Source organism: Palaemon carinicauda, chromosome 11 (assembly GCF_036898095.1).
Source record: "Palaemon carinicauda isolate YSFRI2023 chromosome 11, ASM3689809v2, whole genome shotgun sequence".
Taxonomy (NCBI): Eukaryota; Metazoa; Arthropoda; class Malacostraca; order Decapoda; family Palaemonidae; genus Palaemon; species Palaemon carinicauda.
Genome location: NC_090735.1, coordinates 70,959,733 through 70,971,811, shown reverse-complemented (window position 1 = coordinate 70,971,811; position 12,079 = coordinate 70,959,733). Strand labels below are relative to the sequence as shown.

The 12,079-nt window shown below is 42.6% G+C and overlaps 1 protein-coding gene across 2 annotated transcripts in view; it reads right to left on the bottom strand.

Moving 5' to 3' along the window:
- Positions 1 to 12,079, bottom strand: part of LOC137650063 (cytokine receptor-like factor 3) — a 213,313-nt gene that overhangs the window by 113,488 nt on the left and 87,746 nt on the right. For both annotated transcript variants that reach the window (XM_068383111.1, XM_068383110.1), the window contains exon 6: positions 7,416 to 7,659. In XM_068383111.1, coding sequence (XP_068239212.1) covers positions 7,416 to 7,659 — 244 coding nt within the window. The remainder of the gene's footprint in view (positions 1 to 7,415; positions 7,660 to 12,079) is intronic.

Genomic DNA, 12,079 nt, shown 5'->3' with positions numbered 1-12,079 from the left:
TGCTGTAAGGTATGCAGAGCATGCTGTATGCAGAGCATGCTGTAAGGTATGCAGAGCATGCTGTATGCAGAGCATGCTGTAAGGTATGCAGAGCATGCTGTAAGGTATGCAGAGCATGCTGTAAGGTATGCAGAGCATGCTGTAAGGTATGTAGAGCATGCTGTAAGGTATGCAGAGCATGCTGCATGGCATGCGGCTCATGCTGCATGGGATGCGGCTCATGCTGCATGGTATGCGGCTCATGCTGCATGGGATGAGGCTCATGCTGCATGGTATGAGGCTCATGCTGCATGGTATGCGGCTCATGCTGCATGGGATGAGGCTCATGCTGCATGGTATGAGGCTCATGCTGCATGGTATGCGGCTCATGCTGCATGGTATGCGGAGCATGCTGTAAGGTCTGCAGAGCATGCTGCATGGGCAGAGGAGAATGCCGCATAGTGCTGGAACCCGGCAACTCCCGATGTGGCAGCTCACGCATGAAAGCAGAAGGTGCAGCAAGAACATGCGTCTGGCAGGGTGGACTGCGCATCGGTGGTGGAGCTCTCACAGGTGGAGGGTGGGAGCAGGCAGCCGCAGTATCTGCTGAGCGCACAACCTCGGCGGGTTGTAGGTTAACAGGCTGCATTGTCAACCTTCCAGCATGATGCTCCTGTATGAAGGAGCAAGCTGAGACTGTATAGTCTGCAGCATGGACCACTAGGGTCTATGAAAGACAACAACAAACGGAGCTACTGTCCGTTGTGACTGAGGGTCTAAAACAGCTGGTGCGGCAACAGACGGAGTTACTGCCTGTTGCGGTACCACCTTGCCTCTCTGGGAGGTGTGCAGTTGTCGTACTGCAGCAAGTCCGAACTGACCCAGTGGCTACACCTAGGCCGTTGGACTTGTGCGGAAGGGACCGACTTGCACTTAACAGCTGCAAGATTTGGTCCATGGTTTCTGCGAGAAACCTCTTCCGCAGACGAGGAATAAATGGGCTCTCTCGTCTTTGTGTGGGTGGGGTGATCACGTCGGCAACGTGTGTAGATACACCCGAAACCACGGAGGGAAACGTCTGTTCGTCGATCAAGGCCTGATGAACCCATAAGTCCTTCGACATTACTTCTCCCCTGGGCTTGGGAGCTTGCAAGAGGTCCCAGACTAGGTGAACAACTGGCACGAACAGACGAACCCTCGAACGCAACACTGTAACACTTTGCGCATATCACTTTATCACTTTTGATTTTCTGTTAGCACTTATTTCACTGAACTCGAAACTTTAAGTGGTTTGTACCTGAAACACGCAATCCTATCCTTCATTAAAAGGTAGTAAATGCGAAAACAGTATCACAATGAAACAGAAAAACATAATGAAAGATAAAGAATTCAGTGGCTGGAAAAGAGACTAAACACTAGATCAAATAAACTACGTTTAAAATCTCTCACCGCATAAAGCCTGGGAAGAAGAATAAAACTCTAGAAACGTTTTACCTTCTTCCCCTATAGCGACTAGGGAGAAGAGCAAAAAAAAAAAAAACGAGAACAACGTTACCCGCTTGAACGAAACGTTTATCCTCCTCTCTCTCCCTCCGTCTCTATCTCTCTCTCTCTTGACTTAGAACCTGAGAGATGAGCCCCATTAAATAAATCGTTAATACATATAATTTGTTAAAGGAAAAAAAAAAAAAAAACTGAAAGGTTTCCCAAATAAAAAGTTCCTTTATTAGAATTAAAACCATTTAAGCTAAGAAAGAATGAACAAAACGCTAGAATCGGTTTACTCTTACTGCAACGTGAAACCGTGAAAAACTCTCTCTCTCTATCGTAACGATAGAGCGCAAGTTGAACGTTCTGAACGTCAACAACTGCGGAGACAAAACAAAACGTTAGTTCAACTTTGAAAACAGTACGAGACTATCAAAGAAATTCTTTCAAAAACATTAAAATTAAAATAGCATAAATTCTTAACAGGAAAAACGATATGACGGGCTCAATGTTAATTAACTTCGGTTCCAAGTAAAGACCGCCTACTATTAGGAAAGGTCGCATATAAACAAACATAAAAATTAATTTTTATAAGTTTATAATAAATGGAAGTTAATCGAAGAGGCCTATAAAAGGCGGAGAGATATAAAATAAATCTATAACTTTGTTAAGCAAAATTAAGAGAGTCTAAACTCTCTTCGACACCAACACTTCCGTCTAAGGGAAGGGTCGGCCATTTAAAAGTGAAAGAGAGTCCATACTCTCTTCGTCACCATAATTAAATCAAATTAATTCCAAAAGCTTGCTAAGCTAATGAAAAAGCTTCCTGAATAGCGAAGGCTAAACTCTAGAGCAAATACATCACCAAATCGTGAACAATAACTCCAGAATCAACAGCGTATCCAAGTAGGTCTAGCCGGTGGCACGACAGAGGAAAAATTGAGTTCTTGTTGACAAGAAGTACTTGAGTACCTGCTCACAGATGGCGCTGTTGTGTACACCCCCACCTGTATAGCGATCGCTGGCGTATCCCGACCGTAGATTTCTGTCGGGCAACAGAGTTGACAGCTACATGATCATCGGGTAAGATTAATATTGAAAATGAAACTGTAAGAGAGATTACTAGTGCTATATGTGGATGAGATCATGATGAGGGATAGATGGAGATGATTTGGACATGCTCTTCGCACTCCCCAAGAGAGATTTGTTCACCAAACGTTCAACTGGGCTCCATAAGGCACTAGAAGAGTTGGAAGACTCAGGCTTACATGGCTGGAGACTATGAAGCAGAAAGTAGATGATGAATGGAGAGGCCCTTTACATATAAAGATTAGATTATACATCAGTTTAGTGAGATCGGTGTTACTCTATGGACATAAGTCATGGTATATCAATGTAACAATATCCAACAAGTTTTGTACATTTGAGAACAAAGCCCTAAGTAGAGTATTGGGAGTTAAATGGCAGGACAGTATTAGAAATGAAACTACTGTATAAGAGATTACTCAAGTGCCATATGTGGATGAGAGCATGGTGAGGGGTAGATGGAGATGGTTTGGGCATGCTCTTCACACTCCTCAAGAGAGATTAGTTCACTAAACTTTCAATTTGGCTCAACAAGGCACTAGAAGCGTTAAAAAACCCAGGGCTACACGGCTGAGGACTATGAAGCGTGAAGTAGGAGATGATAAACGCGGAAATATTGATTTAAAAGCTCAAAGATAGAGACAACTGGAGAAATCTACCCGAGGCCCTTTGCGTCAATAGGTGTAGGAGATAATGATGATGATGTAGTAGTTAGTATCGACTTCCAAGCAGTTTGTTTGGAAGGAGAAGATACAATGAGTTCAGAGGAACTTGGTTTCGCCAAAGTTGTGATTGTGGAGATAGCTGAAGAGGTCCGACCAACCTCAATACAATGTAATAAAGAGTTCTGGGACAAGTCCAAAGAACTTGTAAAAGGAGAACATTACTGAAGGGCTTTTGATACCTACAAAACCAAAAAGTCATCCTGGATAAAAGTAACCATATAGGGCTCACCATTCAATACACTAGCAGGAGATCTACGCATTTTAGAATAACTTGGGATCAAGGATACTGAGACTAGGTCCAGCTAAAGGAGTGCAGCAGCCGTAGCCAAGGGATCTTCCACAAGCATCAACTGGGGATCACTAGATATTAAGTGATAATATAAAAATTATGATTATCAATAATTAGATTATCATTATGGCAGTTGTCTTCCGTAACTGGAGCCTCAGATGGCTCAAGACATGAAGGAGCAAGCTGGGGGATATATTTCGACGTAGAAAAGAGCTTATGCTTCTTACCATTTCTGGTGTTGAGAATGAATACTCTCCCACTGGGAAGACGGCCACTCCCTACAATGCTCACAAGGCGATTCCACAGAACACCGTATGTCATGGCATTAGCCATTGCTAAGCACGAGTGTAGCATCGATAATGCTAACTAATATAAGGGTAATCCATGTGGACTATTTAAATCAGGGTTTTAGAGAGAAAAGGGGAGACCTCTTATCGAAATGGCAACCAAAATAAAAGTGAAGTCTATAGGCATCCAAAAATAGCACTGCCCAGCAGTGTGATTTCTGGATAACCAATCATGAGGCAACCAAACCCTTTCTATTTTATTATTGTCTGGTCATACTCTAGAAAATAGACCTAAGAGTACATACATACATATTTACATATACCAAGGCACGTCCCCCAATTTTGGGGGGTAGCCGATATCAAACAAATGAAACAAAAAAGGGGACCTCTCATCTCTACGTTCCTCCCAGCCTGACAAGAGACTCGACAGAGTTCAGCTGGTACTGCTAAGTTGCCACAGCCCACCCTCCCCCGTTATCAACCACAGATAAAGCTTTATAACACTGAATCCCCTACTGCTGCTACCTCCGCGGTCATCCAAGGAACTGGAGGAAGCAGCAGGGCCTACCGGAACTGCGTCACAATCGCTCGCCATTCATTCCTATTTCTAGCACGCTCTCTTGCCTCTCTCACATCTATCCTCCTATCACCCAGAGCTTTCTTCACTTCATCCATCCAACCAAACCTTGGCCTTCCTCTTTTACTTCTCCCATCATCTCTTGCATTCACCACCTTCTTTAGCAGACAGCCATTTTCCATTCTCTCAACATGGCCAAACCACCTCAACACATTCATATCCACTCTAGCTGCTAACTCATTTCTTACCCCCGTTCTCACCCTCACTACTTTGTTCCTAACCCTATCTACTAGAGATACACCAGCCATACTGTTTAGACACTTCAACTCAAACACATTCAATTTCTGTCTCTGTCACTTTCATTCCTCACAACTCCGATTCATACATCACAGTTGGTACAATCACTTTCTCATACAGAACTCTCTTTACATTCATGCCCAACCCTCTATTTTTTACTACTCCGTTAACTTCCCCCAACACTTTGCATCCTTCATTCCTTCTCTGACATACATCTGCTTCCACTCCACCATTTGCTGCAACAACAGACCCCAACTACTTAAATTGATCCACCTCCTCAAGTAACTCTCCATTCAACATGACATTCAAACTCGCACCACCTTCCCTTCTCGTACATCTCATAACCTTACTCTTACCCACATTAACTCTCAACTTCCTTCTCTCACACACCCTTCCAAATTGTTACTAATTGGCCAAGCTTCTCTTCCGCATCTGCAACCAGTGCAGTATCATCTGCAAACAAAAACTGATTTACCTCCCATTCATGGTCATTCTCGTATACCAGTTTCAATCCTCGTCCAAGCACTCGAGCATTCACCTCTCTCACCACTCCATCACCATACAAGTTAAACAACCATGGTGACATCACACATCCCTGTCTCAGCCCCACTCTCACCAGAAACCAATCGCTCACTTCATTTCCTATCCTAACACATACTTTACTACCTTTGTAGAAACTTTTCACTGCTTGCAACAACCTTCCACCAACTCCATATAACCTCATCACATTCCACATTGCTTCCCTATCAACTCTATCATACGCTTTCTCCAGATCCATAAATGCAACATACATATCCTTACCTTTTGCTAAATATTTCCCACATATCTGCCTAACTGTGAAAATCTGATTCATACAACCCCTACCTCTTCTAAAACCACCCTGTACTTCTAAGATTGGTTTCTCTGTTTTATCCTTAATTCTATTAATCAGTACTCTACCATACACTTTTCCAACTACACTCAACAAACTAATACCCCTTGAATTACAACACTCATGCACATCTCCCTTACCCTTATATAGAGGTACAATACACGCACAAACCCAATCTACTGGTACCATTGACAACACAAAACACATATTAAACAATCTCACCAACCATTTCAAGTACAGTCACACCCCCTTCCTTCAACATCTCAGCTCTCACACCATCCATATTATATAATTGCTAAGCTACAACCCTAGCTGGAAAAGCAGAAGGAAAAATAAAATATTTTAAGAAGAGTAACAATATTAAAATAAATATTTCCTATATAAACTATAAAAACTTTAACAAAACAAGAGGAAGAGAAACCAGATAGAATAGTGAGCCTGAGTGTACCCTCAAACAAGAGAACTCGAACCCAAGACAGTGGAAGACCATGGTACAGAGGCTATGGCACTACCCAAGACTAGAGAACAATGGTTTGATTTTGGGGTGTCCTTCTCCTAAGAGAGTTGCTTATCATAGCTAAAGAGTCTCTTCTAACCTTACCAAGAAGAAAGTGGCCACTGAACAAATACAGTGCAGTAGTTAACCCCTTGAGCAAAGAAGAATTGTTTAGTAATCTCAGTGTTGTCAAGTGTATGAGGACAGAGGAGAATCTGTAAAGAATAGGCCAGACTATTCGGAATATGTGTAGGCAAAGAGAAAGAACCGTAACCAGAGAAAAGAACCCTATGTAGTACTGTCTGGCCAGTCAAAGGACCCCATAACTCTCTGGCAGTAGTATTTCAACGGGCAGCTGGTGCCCTGGCCAACCTGCTTTTCCTACTCTCGTTTCATCTAGTGCTCTCCTCACTTCCTCTCTTTTAATCTCTCTCTCATTCTCATCACCCATCACCGGCACCTCAACACCTGCAACAGCTATTATATCGCCTCCCTATTATCCTCAACATTCAGTAAACTTTCAAAATATTCCGCTCACCTTTTCCTTGCCTCCACTCCTTTTAACAACCTTCCATTTCCATCTTTCACTGTCTCTTCAATTCTTGAACCAGCCTTCCTTACTCTCTTCACTTCTTTCCAAACTTCTTCTTATTCTCTTCATATGAATGACCCAATCCCTGACCCCACCTCATGTCAGCTGCCCTCTTTGCCTCACTTACCTTGCGCTTTACTTCCACATTTTTTTCTCTATATCTTTCATACTTCTCTACACTATTACTCTGCCGCCATTCTTCAAAAGCTCTCTTTTTCTCTTCCACTTTTACCTTCACTTCTTCATTCCACCATTCACTACCCTTCCTCATGTTGCCTCCAACAAACTTCTTGCCACACACATCACTTGCAATCCCAACAAAATTTTCTTTTACTGACTTCCACTCCTCCTCTAAATTACCAGTTTCTCTTACTTTCACTTTGTCATATGCCATTTTCAACCTTTCTTGATACTTAATTTTTATCCCCGGTTTTATCAGCTCTTCAACCCTCACTAGCTCCCTTTTACATCCACTTACTCTATTCCTCCACTCTTTTGCTACTACTAATTTTCCTTCCACCAAAAAATGATCAGACATACCATTAGCCATACCCGTAAATACGTGCACGTCTTTCAATCTTCCAAAGATTCTTTTAGTTATCAACACATAATCCATTAACGCCCTTCCTACCACTCTTCCATTTGCCACTCTTATCCATTTAAATGATTCAGAAGTTTGTATCCACATAGGAATACAATAAATATCTTTAAATGAAATTCAAACTCACGAAAGTGGGATATGGTGGTTTTTGCTGACTGTATCAAGCTCCATGGACCTAAACTGGTAGCGCCTTCTCTTCTCGAAGCTACTCTTAATAAGTACGATTCTCCAGCATAAATGTCCCTCAAAAGATACGAATAATCAGGTCCTTTATATCGACAGATGAATGTTGCATGTTTTGGATCTGTAGCTCCTGCAGTACTACACTGCAAATAAAACTCTATTCCATCATCCGAAACATCCTCGTCAACCTGAAATATGATTAACCTTTCAACACATTGAGGTTTTCAAAATACAAATAGCATTAATTCAGGATAAATTTCCTGGAAGAAATGCTCTCTATGTTCCAAGATGTCTAAGAAACTGAAAAAAAAGCCTTCATGATCCCTTAAAGTACCTACACTCAGTTAGCTTTCCTTATAAGGAACCACTGACCTATCATATCTGCAGAAATGGAGTAAGGTCTTAATGAAAGGCTGTAATTTGTACCTTAGAGAGTCAATCTTATATATAAAATGTTATTTTTATTAATAAAATAAATTTTTGAATATACTTACCCGGTGATCATATAAGCTGCAACTCTGTTGCTCGACAGAAAAACCTACGGTCAAAATACGCCAGCGATCGCTATGCAGGTGGGGGTGTACATCAACAGCGCCATCTGTCGAGCAAGTACTTAGTACTCCAAGTCAACAAAGAACCAATTTTCTCCTCGGTCCACTGGGTCTCTATTGGGGAGGAAGGGAGGGTCCTTTAATATATGATCACCGGGTAATTATATTCAAAAATTTATTTTATTAATAAAAATAACATTTTTCAATATTAAACTTAGCCGGTGATCATATAAGCTGATTCACACCCAAGGGGGTGGGTAGAGACCAGCATTACATGTTGACATTATTATGAGCTAAGTATTTTGTATTTCATTTTAGCAGTTATTCAAAATAACAAACATAAAATAAATAAGTACCTGGTAAGGAAGTCGACTTGAACAATTACTCTGCCTTTTTAAGTACGTCTTCCTTACGGAGCCTCGCGATCCTCTTAGGATGCTGAGCGACCCCTAGGATCTGAAGTATCAAGGGTTGCAACCCCTACAACAGGACCTCATCAAAACCTCTAATCTAGGCGCTTCTCAAGAAATGACTTTGACCACCCGCCAAATCAAGTAGGATGCGAAAGGCTTCTTAGCCTTCCGGACAACCCAAAAACAATAATAAAACATTTCAAGAGAAAGATTAAAAAGGTTATGGAATTAGGGAATTTTAGTGGTTGAGCCCTCACCCACTATTGCACTCGTTGCTACGAATGGTCCCAGAGTGTAGCAGTTCTCGTAAAGAGACTGGACATTCTTAAGATAAAAAGACGCGAACACTGATTTGCTTTTCCAATAGGTTGCGTCGATTATACTTTGCAGAGATCTATTTTGTTTAAAGGCCACGGAAGTTGCGACAGCTCTAACTTCGTGTGTCCTTACCTTCAGCAAAGCTTGGTCTTCCTCATTCAGATGGAAATGAGCTTCTCGTATTAACAGTCTGATAAAATAGGATAAAGCATTCTTTGACATAGGTAAAGATGGATTCTTAACTGAACACCATAAAGCTTCAGACGGGCCTCGTAAAGGTTTTTAAATAGAACTTAAGAGCTCTTATAGGACATAAGACTCTTTCTAGTTCATTTCCAACCATACGATAAGTTTGGAATATCGAACGATATTGGTCAAGGCCGAGAAGGCAGCTTGTGTTTGGCTAGAAAACCAAGTTGTAGAACATGTAGCCGTTTCGGGTGAGAATCCGATGTTCTTGCTGAAGGCATGAATCTCACTGACTCTTTTAGCTGTGGCTAAGCATATCAGGAAAAGAGTCTTTAAGGTGAGATCTTTCAGGGAGGCTGATTGTAGCGGTTCGAACCTGTCTGACATAAGGAATCTTAGTACCACGTCTAAATTCCAACCAGGTGTAACCAAACGACGCTCCTTCGTGGTCTCAAAAGACTTAAGGAGGTCCTGTAGATCTTTATTGTTGGAAAGATCTAAGCCTCTGTGACGGAAGACTGATGCCAACATGCTTCTGTAACCCTTGATAGTGGGAGCTGAAAGAGATCGTTCTTTCCTCAGATATAAGAGAAAGTCTGCTATTTGAGTTACAGAGGTACTGGTCGAGGATACGGATACTGACTAGCACCAATTTCGGAAGATTTCCCACTTCGATTGGTAGACTCTAAGGGTGGATGTTCTCCTTGCTCTAGCAATCGCTCTGGCTGCCTCCTTCGAAAAGCCTCTAGCTCTCGAGAGTCTTTCGATAGTCTGAAGGCAGTCAGACGAAGAGCGTGGAGGCCTTGGTGTACCTTCTTTACGCGTGGCTGACGTAGAAGGTCCACCCTTAGGGGAAGTGTTCTGGGAACGTCTACTAGCCATCAAAGTACCTCGGTGAGCCATTCTCTCGCGGGCCAGAGGGAAGCAACTAGCGTCAACCTTGTCCCTTCGTGAGAGGCGAACTTCTGCAGTACCTTGTTGACAATCTTGAACGGAGGGAATGCATATAGATCTAGATGTGACCAATCTAGTAGAAAGGCATCTATATGAACTGCTGCTGGGTCCGGGATTTTTTGAGCAAAATATTGGGAGCCTCTTGGTCATCGAGGTTGCGAAGAGATCTATGGTTGGCTGGCCCCAGGTGGCCCAAAGTCTCTTGCATACATCCTTGTGGAGGGTCCATTCTGTTGGAATTATTTGTCCCTTCCGACTGAGACAATCTGCCATGACATTCAAGTTGCCTTGGATGAACCTCGTTACTAGTGATATGTCTAGACCTTTTGACCAGGTGAGGAGGTCCCTTGCGATCTCGTACAATGTCAGAAAGTAGGTCCCTCCTTGCTTGGAGATGTACGCCAAAGCCGTGGCGTTGTCCGAGTTCACCTCCACCACTTTGCCTTGAAGGAGAGAACTGAAGCTTTTCCAGGTCAGACGTACTGCCAGTAGCTCCTTGCAGTTGAAATGCATTGTCCTTTGACTCGAGTTCCATAATCCCGAGCATTCCCTACCGTCTAATGTCGCACCCCAGCCTACGTCCGATGCGTCTGGAACGCATGGGTGGCGGGACTCTCTCAGCTGGAGTGCGGCAGAAGGTTGCCTCAGCGTCCACAGGACGCACAACCGTGTTGGTTGTAGGCTAGAGGTTGGTGCAGTGTCAACCTTCTCCGCACGAAAGTCCCGCATCAATGACGTTAACTGAGACTGCATGGTCTGCAGCAAAGACCACTTAGGGTCTACAGGAGCAGGTGCGGCAACAGACGGTGTGACTGCCTGATGCGGTACCGCTTTGCCTCTCTTAGGAGGTGAGCAGTCGTCGGAAGACTGCAGCGAGTCCGAACTGACCCAGTGGCTACAACTGGGCCGTTGGACTTGCGCGGAAGGGACCGACTTGCGCTTAATAAGCTGCGAGACCTTGGTCCATGGTTTCTTACGAGAAACCTCTTCCGCAGACGAGAAATAAATGGGCTCTCTCGTCTTTGTGTGGGTGGGGCGATCTTGGGTAGATACGCCCGAAACCACGGAGGGAAACGCCTGTTCGTTGATCAAGGCCTGACGAACCCATAAGTCGTTCGACATTACTTCTCCCCTGGGCTTGGGAGCTTGCAAGAGGTCCCGGACTAGGTGAACGACAGGCACGAACAGACGAACCCTCGGACGCAACACTGTAACACTTTGCGCATATCACTTTATCACTTCGATTTTCTGTTTTGCACTTATTTCACTGAAATCGAAACTTTTACTGATTTCTACCTGAAACACGCAATTCTACCCTTCATTAAAAGGTAGTAATTGCGAAATCAGTCGTATAATGCAGTTATTAATACTAGCAAAAAACAGAAAACATATATAAAGATAAAAAATTCAGTGGCTGGGAAAGAGACTAAACACTAGTTCAAATAAACTACGTTTACAATCTCTCACCGCACATAGCCTGGGGACAAGAATAAAACCCTAGAAACGTTTTACCTTCTTCCCCGTACAGCGACTAGGGAGGAGAGTAACACGAGAACAACGTTACCCGCTTGAACGGAACGTTTTCTCTCCTCTCTCTCCCTCCGTCTCTATCTCTCTCTCTCTTTCTCTCTTTATTTCGCACCTAAGAGAAGAGCCCAATTATATATCGTCAAAAAAACATGTTATTTGACTAAAGGAACAAACTGAAAGGTTTTCCAAATAAAAAGTTCCTTTAATTTAGAATTTAAAACATTTAAGCTAAGAAAGAATGAACGAAACGTCAGAATCGATTTACTCTTACTGCAAAGTGAAACCGTGATACTCTCTCTCTATCGTAACGATAGAGCGCATGTTGAATGTCCTGAACGTCAACAACTGCGTAGTCTAAAACACTAAACGTTAGTTCATCTCATCTTTAAAAACAGTACGAAGACTATCAAAGAAATTCTTTCATAAAACATTAAATTTAAAAAGTTTTAAATTCTTTAAAGGCTAAATACGATATAACGGGCTCAATGTTGATTAACTTCGGTTCCAAGTTAGGACCGCCTACTATCAGGAAAGGTCGCATATAAACAAAACATAAAAATTTATTTTTATATGTTTATAATAAATGGAAAGTTAATCGAAGAGGCCTAATAAAGGCGGAGAGATATAAAATATATAGATCTATAACGTGTTAA